Source organism: Tetranychus urticae, chromosome 1 (genome assembly GCF_039701765.1).
Source record: "Tetranychus urticae isolate SD_2017Ah chromosome 1, NJAU_TeUrti_SD_1.0, whole genome shotgun sequence".
In the NCBI taxonomy this organism is placed as follows: Eukaryota; Metazoa; Arthropoda; class Arachnida; order Trombidiformes; family Tetranychidae; genus Tetranychus; species Tetranychus urticae.
In genome coordinates, this window is record NC_142958.1 from 10,814,374 (window position 1) to 10,832,022 (window position 17,649).

Below are 17,649 nucleotides of genomic sequence, written 5' to 3' on the forward strand. Positions count from 1 at the left end.
ATTTTTTTTGTAATCATTAGATCTAAGATAAAAAAGCACGAATTTAGAAAATCTCAACAAAGTATTGAAAAATGCAAGCATAAATCTTTTTTTAAGAGAGCAATTATTATCATTTATGAATAGGGAAATATAAGGCATCCCTTACAGCGGGTAATTTTTGGAGGTACTTTGCCTTAACATGCAAATAAGAAGCAAAGTAGATGACAAAGAATAAATGTGGGGTCGATTCTGGTTGTAAAGCCACTATTTACTTCGCAAAATGCATCCTGGGTTTGCATTATAAAATAGCTATGGTCACCATTTATCACATCATCAGGTAAACTGCTCCGATAAAACTGACCATGAGGAACACCTCTTGCATGCTCATAAAGATCTTAACACACATGTTAGCAAATCGATGCTAATTAAAAAATGCATAGATAGAAAACAAATGTCTGAAAACAAATCTTTATTATATTAATCTATTTTTCAATGGACGGTTGGTTAGGTTTGATGAATAGCAAAAGTTCAATAGCAATCATGTTTTCATGTCTAATAGCTGGGTTAAGAAATACATGAAATTATATTATTAATAATTCATTCAATAATTTCGCTGGAAAAGTACATTCGAATTTGTTGATTTTATTATTAGGTTATAATATAGGTAATCACCACGTCTGTACAATGGCAATATACATCCATTTTATGTCATTCCATGATCTTTTGTCCAAGAGGACTCTGTCTGAGAACTTTGGACGCCTCCCCTTTCTCACGGACCTTTCTTTCATTCCTGTCAGGGTCATAGGCATACACCCATGTCTCATCCATAGTCAGAATACTTTCAATCAAAGTACTCTTAAATTTGTTATAGAGGTGTAAAGTCAATTGGCAGTGGCAACTCGAGCCTTTTTTGTTCCTCGTTTAAGTTATGGGGAACATACTTTAAAGTCAAACTTTTTAGTCAAAGCTGTTCTTTGATCATGGTGTGCATGGCAATAACTGAACGTTGAGGTCCTCAGTTGAATTTCAATTGAAACTTTCCGTCAGCCTCAATTATCTTCTTGGCCCAATATTGTGCACTTCAACGGGTTGTCCTGGTCTTAGGCCATCCATAATTGCTGTACGACCATTTTTGAATGCATACATCCATTTTCTGATAAAAATATCCAAACTTACGCAGCACCATAAGCAAAAGTGGCCAATGGATCTTGTTTTTAATTTGTATTTTGATTGAAGCTTTAAAAGGTTAAATATGAAATTTCTTTTCTGGCAGTTTCATCCACATTGATGAGAATGATATATATCATTATTATTATTAGTTTAACTATTATTATTACTATCACTATTACTGTTGGCGGTGATATAATTATTACCAGTCGAGTTAAAATTGATTGTGATTTGTGAGTTTCTCATGATTAAAATTGAAATTAACATAAGCCTTAACAACTATGTACGAAATGAAATGCGTCTAATTCAACAATTGATAAATGATAAAGGTTTACAAGTTATTAAATGTCAAAGGTGAAATCACTATAAGGAGTGTTACGAATTTGATTATGACTCTGATTTAGTTTTCCTTTTGTATGGTCTTCTCTTTTTTGGCAAAATTGAATGATGTTCAGAACCCGCAAATTTATGCGATTTGGGATACTATGATAAAACTCACGTAACTTTAGACTTTTCTATCATAGATACCTTCTTGTTATTTAAGATTTCAGCACATATTTAGATATTTTACTATTTACTAGTGCTCCAAATCTATCATGAGCTATTGTGATTGCCACACTTCTCCTCGGTTTTGCTCAACTCGGCTGTGTGGCATTCATATCTTTCACTATAATTTTTTGTGATTATGCGAACGATGTTAATAGTCTTTGTGGTCGAATTCTAGGTTGTTGAATTGCAACATGTCTCATTTACATACAAAATATCAGCATGTTTTTAGGGTTAGTTATCTGGCTGCCATCATATATGCTGTTTCCCCCTTATTTCTTTGAATTCTATATCACTACTATAGGAGAGCGCAACCTGGTCTTTTTTTACTTTGATTGGAATTTGTGGTGGATATACAGTCAAATGTGGATGTTTTTTGCTAAATGCTAATCGATGAAGACGAGGGAGCTGGGGATTAATAGGGGGACTGTCCGCAACATTCTGAAAAAGGACTTGCGCTATCGAGGCTATCATCCCCGTGCTATTCAGCAAGGCTATCCCTCGCAAGGCCTCGAACCTGACTTGTTCTGGCATATACAGCCTCTCAAACTGGCCTAATTACTGGCGCAGTTCGGACCCTTGGCTCACTTCTCCCACGAGGGAGTGTTACAACTCCTGCTGCCAAAAAATTATCATAAATTTTACTCAATAACATTTTATTTAAATTAATTAAATTTAATTATAGTTAAATTTCAATTTGTGGGACACCATTCTATCCTCAGCATTCAAAAAGACATCAGCTATTGAATAATAATTTAAATGTCTTTGAAACACGTGTAAAAGCTCCTCCTCTAGCCCTAGATCGAGACTTTTGCCTTTATTATAATATAATCATTATAACTTACGAGGGAAGTAGCCGAGTATTTATTATATTTATTATTATTTATTTTATTATTATTATTTATTATATTTATTAATAGTATAATTAATTATTAATAGTATAATTTATTCATTCAAAAAGGTCGTAGGTTTCCCGGTTCTTCTTTTAATCCCGCTCTTATGGCAGAGGCTATTGGCTATCCCGAGTTTGAGCTGAGCCATGAGATTCCAGGTTATACCTTTACTTTTGGTCGCATGTATCTGAGACGTAATAAAAATGCGTCTTTGACGCTTTTTCAAAAGATCGCAAACCGTCTTTCAAGCCGAATTTCATCAGAGTTGACACATGTCCTTGGAACCGTTTTTTGATGGTTATTAGAGGGAATTAGAGGCAAAGCAATGATAGATAATAATTGTATGCATTTATTGTAAGTAATTAAAAGTAAAAGGTTGTTTTTCAATGAAAAATAAGGGAAAAAATGGAAAAAGAAAACTACTGTAACTACTACTTTCAAAAAGTTTTGAAACATTTTTTTCAACTGCATCATTTTCGTCTTATATGAAGGTTTGTAAGGCTGCATGATGGCGTTCATCCTTCAAAACAAGTTGATCAATCTCCATCTGCAGTCTCTTATTCTTCTCATTAAAATTCTTCAAATTCAAGAGAGCTGAATCTACAGCAGATTTCATGTGGAAAAGTGCATGAAAGTTGAAATTATTATTTCTAGTACCTCCCTAAAACTAAACTGATATCCTTAAGTCCTGATATTCTAGGAAAAAAATGATGAGAAGCATCATAAGCATAGTCAGTTTGATATCAGTTTGAGCAATATCATCATCGAATGAATCAAATAGATCTAACCTGGGTTTTCCAATTTCATCATTTCCTCAGGTATCGCAAAACCGAGACAGAGATCTTGGATTTGGATCTTAGATTTCATAAGAGATTGGGAAAACACAATATCTAATATTGAAAACTTTAATATTCCCACACTGCTTGATGATGCGAGAGACATTGAAAGTCGAAACAATTTCATGCGCAGGATTCCAAATTACCAGAATAGAGTCATTCTAAGGAGGCATGGATGAGTTTACACACCAATTCTACCTGAATTTAATTCCTTTGAGTCTCGCCTCAACACATTTTCAAGATGGCCTGAACAGAATAACCAATCTCCTAGTAAACTTGCGGAGGCTGGATTTGTTTATCAAGGTATATAAATGATATACATGATATAAATTTTAATATAACTTAATTTACATAAATTAGGTAGAGATGATATTGTTGTTTGTTATCATTGTGGGTTAACAGCATTTAATTGGACTTGTGATGATGATCCATGGATAGAACATGTCAATGCTTTACCATTATGTTGGTTTATTTATATTATGCGAGGAAACATGTACATTCAAGAAAGATTAACACTCTATCTTCAATCAAAACCTTTGATTCAACCACCACATCCCAGTGAAGAATTGCATCGCTATACATGCAAGGTTTGTTTGGAACTGGAAATTGGTACTGTGTTTTCACCATGTGATCATGCTGTTGCATGTTTTATTTGTGCTGTAAATGTTAGTAGATGTCCTTTATGTAGAGCAAGTATCGAAAGGATTGTACGCATTCAATTTGTTAACCGATGTCATTTTTATTTCTGCTAATAAAAACTTGCAGATGTATTTGTCAAGCTAGTTTCAAATTATTCTCCAGAATATTTTCTACAGCAAGCATTTTACAGACTATTATCATTGTTAACAAAATTAACAGACAAATTATTATGAGGTAAAAACTTTTTCTTTAACTTTCCATTTGCTATTAAACTATATTCTTCGATTTTGAATCTAAAATCAAATAAAGAATAAATCAATCTTTCTCGCTTTTTCCTTTTCAATCACTGCACTGTCTTTGCATACTGACTTGACTTTTATATTCACTCAACAAATGGCTTCAAAGACTGATACATTTTCAATCGAAATCTGGCTTGAAAACGAGTTTCACTCTTTAGATAAAGTGGCGTCAAAGACGCATTTTTATTACTACTTATTTGCCATGCGAATCTCCATGGAGAGAAAGGGGTCAAGGAGAAGATAAAGGTTGCTAAAAAACATAGGAAATTCAGGAAATAAAGGTGAAATCAGATTGAATAGGAATATTGATTTGTGATTTTCTCTTGATTAAAATTGAAACTAGCACGAGCCTTTACGACTGTGTAAGGAATGGAATGAACCTTATTAAAAAATTTATAAATGATAAAGTTCACAAGGTATTTGATGTAAAAGGTTAAATCAACAGGAAAAGTGTTTCGAAATTAATTTTCACTATTTAAGTATTTCTTAGCCTAACTATAAGACATGAAAACATGATTGCCATTTAACTTTTGCTATTCATTGAACCAAATTAACCAGTTTGCGATCTGAGAATCTTCCCTTGTTAGTACTGTATAAGGCTGATCCACTCAAAATTCCCGGACTTTAATGCTTAATAACTTATTTATTTCTCAAAGGATTCTTATGATTTCTACATCAAGTAATATAACACCTTCTAGGTCAACTACACGATCCCGAGAAATTTTGAATTCGTCCCAATCGATGTGAAGAATAGCTCTTAGTGCTTCTCTCCAATAATAATTAAAATAAGCAAAACTTTGAAACATAAGAAATGCTTTGGACCAGCATGTGTTGTTTGGATGCTGGATTGGATGTTTTCTGCAATCAAAATAAAGTAATTAACTTACAAGTGAACTTCAAGAAGTAGTACCAACCGATTTTGATGTTCTATAGCTCATTCAAAAGCGCTCCTCGAGTAGATAAAAAATGCTTTTTTAGCTGCTGATACTCATTTTTACAAAAGTTACAGGGTTTCCTATCGAAAATTTCAGGCCACAAATAATTATAAAAATCGCTTCCAAAAATTACAGATTTTGATATTTTAATCAGATTTTTTATATAGAGTGAAAATTCAGTCTTTTGTCTTTCATTTGATACTACGATCATAGTTTTAGGACAAACAGATAGCGTGCAAATCGATTTTGAAAAAAAATTATGCGAAAAATTGTGAATCCTATGAGAAAATTAACATTGAGAAATCAAAATTTTTCAATCTGAATTGAATTGAATTTCCGTTTTATGTTAAATATAAGACAAATAGCAATTCAACATTCATGCAAAGTGTACTTTAACATTGAATCCTTTTATTTTAAAAATTTGACCTTTTACACAAATAATTCACTTATCGTTTTCTTAATCATACTTTGGTGTTTGTTCAAGAGTGAAGTTCAATTTTGAATATTATCATATTTATTGGAACATCTAAACTAATTACTTTATTCTTGTAATTAGTAGTTATGGCTTCAGAACACACACACGAATAGTGTTAAAAAGGCTTGAATAGTTGAAAATATTTCATGCAAAGGTTGACTTACAAGTTGTAAGTGCAAGTTAATCTGACAAATTGTGAGATAAGTTGTTATGAAAAGTTTCAATAAGAAAATCAAACAATTCGACTGACCATTAACTATTAAATTCATTCACAAAAAACTCTCTAATAAAATAGCGCCATGTTAAGTTGATTAAAGAATGAACAAGTTGCAGTAAATACCTAAAGTGGGAGTTTTATGTAGTGTGTTTCTTGTCATCAATCAATTTCAATTAAGCACTGTATGCTTCAGCCCTTAATTAAGTTAGAGACTTCAAATATTGAGAGAAAAATTTAATAAAGGCGAAATTAGAAGTCAAAGTTTATAAATGCAAACTTTGAAGTAACGGCACTTGTGTAGTCAAATTGCTGGAGTTTCAGCGATTGACAGTTTTAATTAGTTTGCTAATCTGGTTTGATTAGAGCTTGCGGATACGTTAACCTGAGTCTGGTTACCGAATATGAAAGTAAAAAAGGAACATCATTTCTTCAAACAGTTCATTTGCTCAGTTGTGCCTTATTTAGAGAAAATGTTTTCCAGTGACAAGTTGGAATCAACGGAAGAAAAAGTAGAGCTGGATTTTGATGAACATGTCTTCGATCCTATCTTCAATTAGAGTCTCTTGAGTCAGCGCACAAATGCTAAAACTTTTTTAATATTAGTTGCAATAATAATGCATTCGCAACATTGTGCAAGATCTCGATTTTAACCCCTAAGAAACTAAATAATTATCTCAATCGCATGCTTTCTGTACTGATTTTTCATAATCATGAATTTCTCAAATTTCTCAAGGTTGTGCGGCTGAACAAAAATTTAAGTCCCGCCCTAAATAATAGACAGAAAACATGGGAACTAAAGATACAAACACTTGTTACAAACACACTCGTATTTTCAATGACTCCCAGAGCTGACTCCACGCTTTTGCAATGATCTTTTAGTACTTCGCTATTTTTGATACATTTGAGTTAGATTTTGCTCAGTGTTTTATAATGGATGAAGTGCATCAGAACTGTGATGACGAACTGATAATTATGAATAGAAGATGTGAATATTGTGTCTCTAAAAAGTTCATTTGTTCAGTTGTGCCTTATTTTAAAAAATTGTTTAGTAGTGATAAGTTGACATCGAAGGAAAACAAAGTGACTCTGGATTTTGATGAACGTGCCTTTGATGCTCTTCTTGACTGGATTCACACAGGTTTATTCATCATTCAAATGGATTATGTGATTAGTTTCTATGAAGCAGCTGATTATCTTAAGATCGATGATCGTCTGTGGGACCCTTGTATCAATTATTTTCATGACAATTTTACCATTGAACATCTCCCAGTTGTTTTACATCAAGTTACTCCGAAATCTCTATTGATCAATTCAGGAGCTGTTAATAGTTTCATTTGTCGCCATTTCTTAAAGATCGCTAATACTAATATTTTCTTGGATTATCCAGTTGAAACGCTTGAACATATTCTCAAATTAGATTTAATGATTTACTCAGAGTATCAAATTTTTGAATCAATCATGAAATGGGTGAATAAGAATGCAGATTCTAGAAAAGGATTACTTCCTCAACTATTGAGATTCGTTCGTTGGTCTTTCATGGATTCTGTTGGCTCATCAAAAATCAAGGATAATGAATTGATAAAGACTATAAAAAATTTTGATTCAATTATTTCCTCTAATGGCGACTGTGGATTCAATCGGTGTAAACAAAACTACTTCGTCGCAATCCAGGAATTAATCGATGCGAAGTTACGTATAAGTATATTTGATAAAGATTTATTCTGTTTACCGATCGGTGACTTCTCTGAAGATAGAACAATGTCACTTGAATTTGTTCATGAAGAAAACATTTCAGATATTTTATTTGATGCTGGAAGAAGATGTATCCGAATCGATTGGATCAAAAAGACATACACATGGATTGAAGTAGATGCTAATGGACTTTATTACTCGGAAACTCATAAATTAGTTGTCAATTTTCAAAATAACCCCAGGTATGTTCCTTTGATAAAACCATAATCGCTTTACTGACCGATATTTCATTTTATGATAATACGAAGTTAAGACGCGTATGTGATTCAGAAGTGTCTCTGTATGTTTTTAAGCTTTAAAAGACACCAAATTTTCAAATCTTTTAAGATTTTTCCTTTTTCTTTTGTTTTTTGAAAAGCTTTCACAAGGGAAGTAATCGTATTACCCGAAACTGATTTAAATGTGAGGGGTGTCAGAGATTTATTTTTATTCATTGTTTAAAGCTTCAGGACAAGTTTGTCATTGTTAGTTTTGTCTTTGATTTTATCTTTTAGCCAATATTCCTGCTATTTGGACGCTGGAGTTACTGCACTTCCTGATACAATTCCCAAAAATTCCTATTTATTGCATGAATATAATGATGGATTTGTTTGCATCGGGCAAACTAGTCAAAAAAATGAATATTTTGGTATTTTTCCAGTGACGGATTCAATTCGGTTCAATGGATTTGCGATGTGTTTTGATTTGGAAACTCATGTGACCATTTTGGACAATACTTTATATGTATTGACGGAAGAATTCAATTTTTTCCAATTTAATATGGAAACTCGCTCATACAATAAGATTGAACTATTTAAAGGTGCTAAAGATTTGTGCATTAATGAATTAATCTTAACTTCTCATCATACAGAAGATGATAAAATAATTGTGATCGATAAAATGAAGGGCAAATTTTATATTTACTGCATCAATCAGAAGAAATGGTTTCAAAAAGATCAAATCTTGAACGTGAATCACAATTCCCAGGAACCTTATATAACTTATCATGAGTTTACTGCGTTTGTCTCTACGTTTATACCCATAAAAAATATAAAACCATTGTTCACAAGAAAATTTTTGTAATAAAATATTTTTATTTTTCATATATTAATTGAATAACTTTAAACAATTATTTCATTCTTGTATAATTAGTGGAAATTTATTGCTTAGAAAATATTATAAAAATAATATAAAAAAAAATTCTCATGTTTTTGAATTTGGCGGTAGAGATTTTGTAACCAAAAGTAACTGTCTAATCATAGTTACTTGTTATCATACATTACCGATTTTATACTATTTCGTTCGCGAAAGTTTCACGCTACATTAGTCACAAGGTTTATAAATTCACACTTTACAGTATCGGCACTTGTGTAGGTAAATCAATGGAGTTCCACCGTTTTTCATAAGTGTTGCTAATAAGAGTAATCTTAGATTCTAGTTAGCTTGTTAGTCTGTTTTGATTTAAGCTTGCGGATACATTAGCCAAGGCTGGTTACCGAACAAGTAAAAATTGAATCTCAAATAATCTCACGCTCTTTCTAATTAAACATTTCATGAGATTTTACACTTTGATTACTGTTTTAACCAAAATTTTAACCATTTAAGTTAGTCATAATCTTCTTGCTTGTCTAAATTTGTGAAAAACCTTAGTCCGTCAGATGGCAACCATTTGTAAATACAACTTGAGTGGATACTAGTGACTTGTAGACCCTTAAAAATTGTTTTATTTTTCCCAATTTTCTATGTGCTTTAACCTCAACGAAACTAACATGGATGAAGAGAATCAAGATTGCGATGTTCAATTGAAAATTGTTGTGAGGAAAAATGAATATTATGTCTCCAAAAAGTTCATTTGTTCATCTGTGCCTTATTTTGAGAAAATGTTTTGTGGTGATTTGTTGGAATCAACGGAAAACAAAGTGGAGCTGGATTTTGATGAACATGTCTTCGATTCTATCCTCAATTGGATTCATACTGGATCGTTCTTAGTGCAAATGGAGGATGTAATTGCTCTTTACGAAGCAGCTGATTATTTGATGATCGATGAACGTTTGTTTGAACCATGCATGGATTATTTCCACAATAATTTTACCATTGAACATATTCCAATTGTTTTATCTCAAGTCAAAAAAGCTTCCAAATTGATCAATGCAGAAGCCATTGACTACTTTATCTGCCGCCATTTCTTAAAAATTATCAACACTGATGTTTTCTTGGATTATCCAGTTGCAACAATCGAACATATTCTCAAATTAGATTTGATGGTTTACTCTGAATATCAAGTTTTTGAATCAATCATGAAATGGGTGAATAAGAATGCAGATTTTAGAAAAGGATTACTTCCTCAACTATTGAATTGTGTGCGTTGGTTTTTCATGGATCCTGTTGAGTTATCAAAGGTTAAAGATAATGAATTAATAAAGACTCTCAGAGATTTTGATTCAATTATCTCCTCCAAGGGCGACTGTCGATTCAATCGAACTAAACAAACCTTCCGAATTTCTATTCATCAAATAGATGATTTAAAGTTGCTGATAAATGTGTACGATGATGAATTATTTTGTTTGCCGATTGGTGATTTTACTCAAGACGATTCAATGTCTCTTGAATTTGTACATAAAGAACACATTTCAGATATTTTATTTGATACTGGAACAAAAGGTATTCGAGTTGATTGGAGTAAAAAGACATTTCGATGGCTTGACTTCAAAGTTGCTGGTAAAACCTACTATACCCAATTGTCCAAAACAATTGTCCAGTTTCTGAAGCCTTCTAGGTATGCTAAAAGATCTTGATCTTTACTTTCAACTTTCACTTACTTACTTTCTCTTCTCACTTCTAGCTCGCTTATTTGTCATTTGGAGGAAAAAGATACGACGCTTCCTGGACAAATTAACAATGATGAGGCTGCGATATTTGAATCTGTTGACAGCTACATCGTGATTGGTAAGACTAAAGATTATCGAAAGCTGTTTGGTCTTTTCCCAGTTCTTCATCGAAGTTGGTTCAAACATTTTAAAGATAATAAGCATACTTTCCATGCCACTGTTTTGGACAAGGTTGTTTATATTCTGACGGAGAATCTCGAATTCATTCAATTCAATTACGAAACGCGAAGCTGCAATAAGAGTAATCCTTTCAAAGGCAAACATTTATATTTTCATTATTTGCTCTTAACTTCTCATCAAGCAAAGGATAATAAAGTAGTTTTGGTAGATAAATCGACCGGAAAAATTCATATTTTCTGTATTAATAAGCAGCAATGGATTGAAAGATATGAAATGATGAATATAAAGTTTTGTCCCGACAGCTCCAATAACTGTTCTTATAAACTGATTGCCTTCACCTCAACGTTTTTACAGATGAAAAATATCAAACCTTTGTATAAAAGAAAGTTTTGTTCACTTTGACCTTCATGTGCCTTATTCATCCAACTTTTTTAAGAATTTTTAAGAATTATTTGCAGAAACTGCAATCAATTTATCAATTTTGAGTCATGTTGAATTATTTTTCAATTTTTATTCATTTGATTATATTTAAGATAGTGATTAAAAATGAAATTATTTAAATTGGTTAATCACTCTTACATTATTTACTAACAATAACTTTATTAACAAGATTCATGACAGCGGACAGGTACTGTTACGTCACCTTCAAACACAGAAGTAAATATCAAAGGATCGCGGTCATTATTATAGAAAGAGCACAACTGTTAATGAGCATTGATGTAAAAAATTGGGATAAACTACATTCGAAACTTATTGCAAGATTTCTTCGATTGGCTAAGAAACTTGCTAACAAACCAAACAATCATCTCTATCATATGGTTTGTTTGCTAACCTATGCAACTGATTCAATGGTAATGGGCAGTCGAATTTCACCAATAACATGACCAGAATAAGTTCCTTTATATCATGAATTTCTCCATTCGTTCTAGTTTCTGCGACGGAAAGAAAATATAAGTCACGCCCTTACTAGTAGTCAGCAGTAACAACATGGAAACTGAATACACACTTGGTGTAAACACACTGGTGCACACCTCACGCTCCAATACTAACTTTATGCTTTTAAAATAATTTTTTCAATACTTCGCTATCGACTACTTTTCATGTGTTTTAGTTATTTTATTTTGCTCACTGTTTTAAAATGGATGAAGTGAATCAGAATTGTGATGACGAACTGATAATTGTGAATAGAAGATGTGAATATTGTGTCCCTAAAACATTCATTTGTTTACTTGTGCCTTATTTTAAGAAATTGTTTTCTGATGATGAATCGGAATCAAAGGAAAACAAAGTGATTCTAGATTTTGATGAACGTGCCTTCGATGCTCTTCTTAACTGGATTTACACAGAAATATTCATCATTCAAATGGATTATGTGATAAGTTTCTATGAAGCAGCTGATTATTTGAAGATCAGCGAGCGTTTGTTTAAACCTTGTTTTAAGTATTTCCATAAAAATTTTACCATTGAACATCTTCCAGTTGTCTTAACTCAAGTCAAAAAATCTTCCAAATTGATAACTTCAGGAGCTATTGATTGTTTCATTTGTCGCCATTTCTTGAAGATCGCTAATACTGATACTTTTTTGGATTATCCAGTTGAAACGCTTGAACATATTTTAAAATTAGATTTGATGATTTACTCAGAAAATCAAGTTGTTGAATCAATCATGAAATGGATAAATAAGAATGTTGATCCAAGAAAAGAATTTCTTCCAAAGCTATTGAAATTCGTGCGTTGGTCATTCATGGATTCTAGTGAATTACTAAAAGTTCAGGAAAATGAATTGATAAAGGCTCTAAGAAATTTTGATTCAATTATTTCCTCTAATGGTGACTGTCGATTCAATCGAACTAAACAAAACTACTTCGTCTCAATTCAGGAAACAGATCGTTATTCAAAGATGCGGATAAATATATTTGATAAAGATTTATTTTGTTTACCAATTGGAGATTTTACCGAAGATAAAACAATGTCACTTGAACTTGTTCATGAAGAACACATTACAGATATTTCATTTGATACTGGAAGAAGATGTATCCGAGTTGACTGGAACAAAAAGACATTTCGATGGCTTGACGAATACCATGAGGGAACTTATTACAAGAAAATTAATAAATTGATTGTCGATTTCCAGAATAATCATGGGTACGTTTATTCTATTTAACCCTGAACCGCTTTCTTACGCGATGTTTTATTTCATTACGGAAATTTTCAACTATTTCAGACGCATCATAATTTCTCAGCGGATTCAATCTATTTTACACTCCAAATTTTCAAAATAATTTACTCGACTTTTTAGTTTAGTAAATGATTTGTATTATTTAGTTGTAATCATCTTTAATTTTACTTTGGTTTTATTTTTCAGTCAATATTCCTGCTATTTGGATGCTAAAGCCACTGCACTTGGTGATGAGATTCCCGATAACTCATATTTATTGCTTGAATATAATGATAGATTTGTCTACATCGGAGAAACTGAAGGAGAAAAGGAATATTTTGGCATTTTCCCAGCGACTACTGCGAGATGGTTCAATGACTATGAGAAAGGTTGCGATCATGAATTCGAGGCGACTATTTTGGACAAAGATGTTTATGTACTCACCTCGGATGATGATTTTTTCAAATTTAATATGGAAACCCATTCATACAATAAGATTGAACTATTTAAAGGTGCTAGATGTGAGGATTTAATCTTAACTTCTCTTCATACAGAAGATGATAAAATAATTCTGATTGATAGATGGAATGGAAACTTTTATGTTTATTGCGTTAAACAGAAGAAATGGCTTGAAAAATATATTTTAAATGTAAATCCCAATTCCAACGGTTCTCATAAAGCTACTCATGAGTTAATGGCCTTCGCATCAACGTTTTTATCGATGAAAAATATAAAACCATTGTTCAGGCGAGATTTCTTGTAGCTCTTTCAGCTTTCAAAAAAATAATCAAATAACTCACTTACCTTTTTTTAATTATAATATGCTTCAGCGTCAGATTCAAGTACAGTTTCATTATTTTCGTATATTTATTGAATATTTTTGAAATAATTATTTCATTCTTGTAATTAGAATAACATTGTATTTATAATGCATCATTCATTTGCTCAACAAAGCCCAAATCTTTGCTTGAATAAAAATTCATTTCCAAACCAAATTTGGATTTACAAATATTTGCCAAAAGGATAATAAAGTAATTTTGGAGGATAAATCGACTGGAAAAATTCATATTTTCAGTATTAATAAGCAGCAATAGATTGAAAGACATGAAATGATGAATATAAAGTTTTGTCCCGACAGTTCCAATAACTGTTCTTATCAACTGATTGCCTTCGCCTCAACGTTTTTACAGATGAAAAATATCAAATTTTTGTATAAAAGAAAGTTTTGTTCACCTTGAACTTCATGTGCAGAAATTGTAATATTTATCATTTTTCGAGTCATTTTAAATTATTTTTCAATTTCTATGCTTTTGATTATGATTAACATTGTGATTAAAAATTCAATTATTCACTCTTACATTATTTACTAAAATGACACTTGTTAACAATATTAATGACAGTGGATAGGTACGGTTAAGTCAGCTTCAAATGTTAATAGCACAATAAAACCCAATCATCACATTAATCGGAAAGAGCACAACTGCTATTGAGAATTGATGTAAAAAATTAGGATTAACTACATTCAAAACTTATTGCAAGATTGATTCGCTTTCATTCGTTAAGAACTTGCCAATCATCTCGATCACATAGTTTGCTTACTAACCTGTGCAACAGAATCATAGTTAATGGCAGTCAAATTTTACTCTTAAAAGGATCAGAATAAATTCCTTTATAATCATGAATTCTCCATTCTATCTAGTTTCTGTGGCGGAAAAGAAAGTGAAAAGTCACGCCCTTGGCAGCAGTGAGCAGTAACAGGATGTGAACTGAATGTACACTTGTTGTAAACACACTGGTACATTTTATGCCTCCAAGACTATCTTTATGCTTTTAAAATAATTTTTTTAGTACTTCAACTATCGAATATTTTTCGTGGGCTTTAGTTAGCTTTTTTATCATTATAATGGATGAAGTGGATCAGAACTGTGATGACGAACTGATAATTGTGAATAGAAGATGTGAATATTGTGTCTCTAAAAAGTTCATTTGTTTGGTTGTGCCTTATTTTAAAAAATTGTTTTCTGGCGATGAATTGGAATCAAAGGAAAACAAAGTGACTTTAGATTTTGATGAACGTGCCTTTGATGCTCTTCTTAACTGGATTCACACAGAATTATTCATCATTCGTATGGATTATGTGATAAGTTTCTATGAAGCAGCTAAGTGTTTGAGGATCAGCAAGCGTTTGTTTAAACCTTGTTTTGAGTATTTCCATAAAAATTTCACCATAAAATATCTTCCAGTTGTCCTAACTCAAGTCAGAAAATCTTCCAAATTGATAACTTCAGGAGCTATTGGGTGTTTCATTTGTCGCCATTTTTTGAAAATTGCTAATACCGATACTTTTTTGGATTATCCAGTTGAAACGCTTGAACATATTCTCAAATTAGATTTAATGATTTACTCTGAATATCAAGTTTTTGAATCAATCATGAAATGGGTAAATAAGAATGTTAATCCAAGAAAAGCATTTCTTCCAAAGCTATTGAGATTCGTTCGTTGGTCTTTCATGGATCCTGTTGCATTATCAAAGGTTAAGGAAAACGAATTGATAAAGGCTCTAAAAAATTTTGATTTAATTTTTTACTTTAATGGTCACTGTGGATTCAATCGTACTAAACAAAACTACTTCGTCTCAATCTCGGAATCATTTGATTATTCAAAGATACGGATAAATATTTTTGATAAAGATTTATTTTGTTTACCAATTGGAGATTTTACCGAAGATAAAACAATGTCACTCGAATTCGTTCATGAAGCATACATCTCAGATATTATATTTGATACTGGAAGAAAAGGTATCCGAATAGATTTGGTCAAAAAGACATTTCGATGGCTTAAAATGCGTAATGATGGAACTTATTACAAGAAAATCAATAAATTGATTGTCAATTTCCAGGATAAGTGTGGGTATGTTTAATTTCGCTTTTTTGCTAACATTTTATTTGAATGCCAAAATTTGGTCTTGAATTTTCAAATCTTCAAGTTTTTCCTTTTCCTTTGTCACTTGAATATCTTTCCTAGATTTATTTTTTGTTTATTCAAAGCTTAAAGTTTGAAGCAAAATTTCAACAAGTTCGCAAACATTTTGAGACATCATACCACTGACTGAACTTGAATGTTTAAAATGAAGACTGAAAAGGCTATTATTAACTTTGATTTGACTTACTCTAAACTTGAGAGTCGCTTCCATTTCAACTTTTCCATTGACTGAGTGGCTCGTAGCTAGCCGTATGATCAAAATCGTCGAAAAATTTAGATCTTAAAGCACTTCTGACTAGTTTAATATGCAAGAAAGTTTCATTTCAATGATATTTACCTATCCGTCAAAATGTATCAACCGATCAATGGCAAAGCTTCAAATTGTATTTCAGACACATAATAATTTCTCATCTGATTGAATCTTAGGGTTCAGTTCTAATCTGTTTTCCACCTCAAATTTTCAAAATGATTCACTCGACTTTTTCGTTTTGTTAATTACACAAATGAACTGCATTATTGAGTTAGACTCATCTTTAATTTTACTTTGGTTTTATTTTTCAGTCAATATTCCTGCTATTTGGACGCTAAAGCTACTGCACTTGGTGATACAATTCCCCGTAACTCATATTTATTGGTTGAATATAATGATGGATTTATCTACATCGGAGAAACTGGAGGAGAAAGGAAATATTTTGGTATTTTCCCAGCGACTACTTCGAGATGGTTCAATGACTATGAGGAAGGTTGCGATCATGAATTCCATGCGACTATTTTGGACAAAGATGTTTATGTACTCACATCGCGCAAAGAGTTTTTCCAATTTAATATGGAAACCCGTTCATACAATAAGATTGAACTACCTGTATTTGAGGGTGCTGGGGATTACCATAGTAGTGAATATATCTTAACTTCTCTTCATACAGAAGATGATAAAGTGATTCTGACAAATAAATGGAATAGACAATTTTATGTTTACTGTACCAATCAAAAGAAATGGTCTAAAAAATATGAGGTCTTCAGCTCGGATTCCGACGATCCTCGTAAAGATTTTGATGAGTTAACCACCTTCACCTCTACGTTTTTACCGATGAAAAATATAAAACCATTGTTCAGGCGAGAATTTTTGTAACACTTAGAAAGCTGGCTTTCTAATAGCTCAATATAATTAACAGTGGATGTGATTTATCTGAATACAATTGCCGTTTTATTCAACATTCATGCAAATTACAAAGTATACTTTACCATCGAAACCTTTTATTTTAAAAAATACCTGTATTTGAGGGTGCTGGTGCTGCAGCCTTTTATACCAAGTTATTCACTTACCTTTCCTTAATTATGCTTTTATTATTATTTTACTGACTTTACTGGTCACAGCTTATTTGAATCTGCGCGAGCTATGGCACAGTTTATAAATTATATGAACTAACCGAATCAGCAAATCCCTAGATGATAATGCAATAGATACAAGAATTCAACATACACATGCTTGAATTATTCAGACAGTTAAGGTTGACTTAAAATAAAAGTCCAAGGTAAGTTGAATGACAAATTTTGAAACAGAAATTAAAACAATTCATATGATGATTAAGCTTAGAGCTTATTGATAAAATTTGCTCGTGAAATTGAGTGATATGTTAAGTTAATTTTAAAAGAAACGAAGGCCAGAAGATACCTGAAGTGAGAGCTTCATGTACATTGAAAAATGTAAAATTCAATCTCATTTTTAAATTTGGCGGTAGAAAATTTGTAACCAGAAAGTAGCTAAATAACCATAGTTACTTGGG

At 31.9% G+C, this 17,649-nt stretch overlaps 4 protein-coding genes across 5 annotated transcripts; all 4 read left to right on the top strand.

Annotated features, from left to right (window-relative positions):
- Window positions 1–6,512: 6,512 nt before the first annotated feature.
- On the top strand, window positions 6,513–8,815 carry LOC107360922 (kelch-like protein 6). Of its 2 annotated transcripts, none has more exons than XM_015927646.3 (2): window positions 6,513–7,920; window positions 8,233–8,815. In XM_015927646.3, exons 1-2 carry the CDS (start codon window positions 6,917–6,919, stop codon window positions 8,798–8,800), a joined length of 1,572 nt encoding a protein of 523 aa, XP_015783132.2. In that variant the 5' UTR covers window positions 6,513–6,916; the 3' UTR covers window positions 8,801–8,815. The 2 variants fall into 2 exon arrangements, with proteins under 2 accessions (XP_015783132.2, XP_089126407.1); XM_089270281.1 differs by lacking the exon at window positions 8,233–8,815 and adding an exon at window positions 8,097–8,195 and having other exon boundaries at window positions 6,524–7,920.
- A 214-nt stretch (window positions 8,816–9,029) lies between these two features.
- Window positions 9,030–11,294, top strand: LOC107361336 (uncharacterized). The gene is made up of 2 exons (XM_015928153.3): window positions 9,030–10,493; window positions 10,560–11,294. Exons 1-2 carry the CDS (start codon window positions 9,460–9,462, stop codon window positions 11,125–11,127), a joined length of 1,602 nt encoding a protein of 533 aa, XP_015783639.2. The 5' UTR covers window positions 9,030–9,459; the 3' UTR covers window positions 11,128–11,294.
- A 307-nt stretch (window positions 11,295–11,601) lies between these two features.
- LOC107361000 (uncharacterized) lies at window positions 11,602–14,240 on the top strand. The gene is made up of 2 exons (XM_015927719.3): window positions 11,602–12,870; window positions 13,091–14,240. Exons 1-2 carry the CDS (start codon window positions 11,864–11,866, stop codon window positions 13,644–13,646), a joined length of 1,563 nt encoding a protein of 520 aa, XP_015783205.3. The 5' UTR covers window positions 11,602–11,863; the 3' UTR covers window positions 13,647–14,240.
- A 453-nt stretch (window positions 14,241–14,693) lies between these two features.
- LOC149094565 (kelch-like protein 6) lies at window positions 14,694–17,129 on the top strand. The gene is made up of 2 exons (XM_089266510.1): window positions 14,694–15,793; window positions 16,427–17,129. The coding sequence occupies exons 1-2, from the start codon at window positions 14,787–14,789 to the stop codon at window positions 16,992–16,994; spliced, it is 1,575 nt and encodes a 524-aa protein (XP_089122636.1). The 5' UTR covers window positions 14,694–14,786; the 3' UTR covers window positions 16,995–17,129.
- Window positions 17,130–17,649: the final 520 nt, after the last annotated feature.

Coding starts and splice junctions, on each gene's coding strand:
- LOC107360922 (XM_015927646.3), top strand. CDS start 6,917: ATGGATGAAGTGCATCAGAACTGTGATGACGAACTGATAATTATGAAT. Junction 7,921..8,232: donor AATTTTCAAAATAACCCCAG/GTATGTTCCTTT, acceptor TTTATCTTTTAG/CCAATATTCCTGCTATTTGG.
- LOC107361336 (XM_015928153.3), top strand. CDS start 9,460: ATGTGCTTTAACCTCAACGAAACTAACATGGATGAAGAGAATCAAGAT. Junction 10,494..10,559: donor CAGTTTCTGAAGCCTTCTAG/GTATGCTAAAAG, acceptor TCTCACTTCTAG/CTCGCTTATTTGTCATTTGG.
- LOC107361000 (XM_015927719.3), top strand. CDS start 11,864: ATGGATGAAGTGAATCAGAATTGTGATGACGAACTGATAATTGTGAAT. Junction 12,871..13,090: donor GATTTCCAGAATAATCATGG/GTACGTTTATTC, acceptor TTTATTTTTCAG/TCAATATTCCTGCTATTTGG.
- LOC149094565 (XM_089266510.1), top strand. CDS start 14,787: ATGGATGAAGTGGATCAGAACTGTGATGACGAACTGATAATTGTGAAT. Junction 15,794..16,426: donor AATTTCCAGGATAAGTGTGG/GTATGTTTAATT, acceptor TTTATTTTTCAG/TCAATATTCCTGCTATTTGG.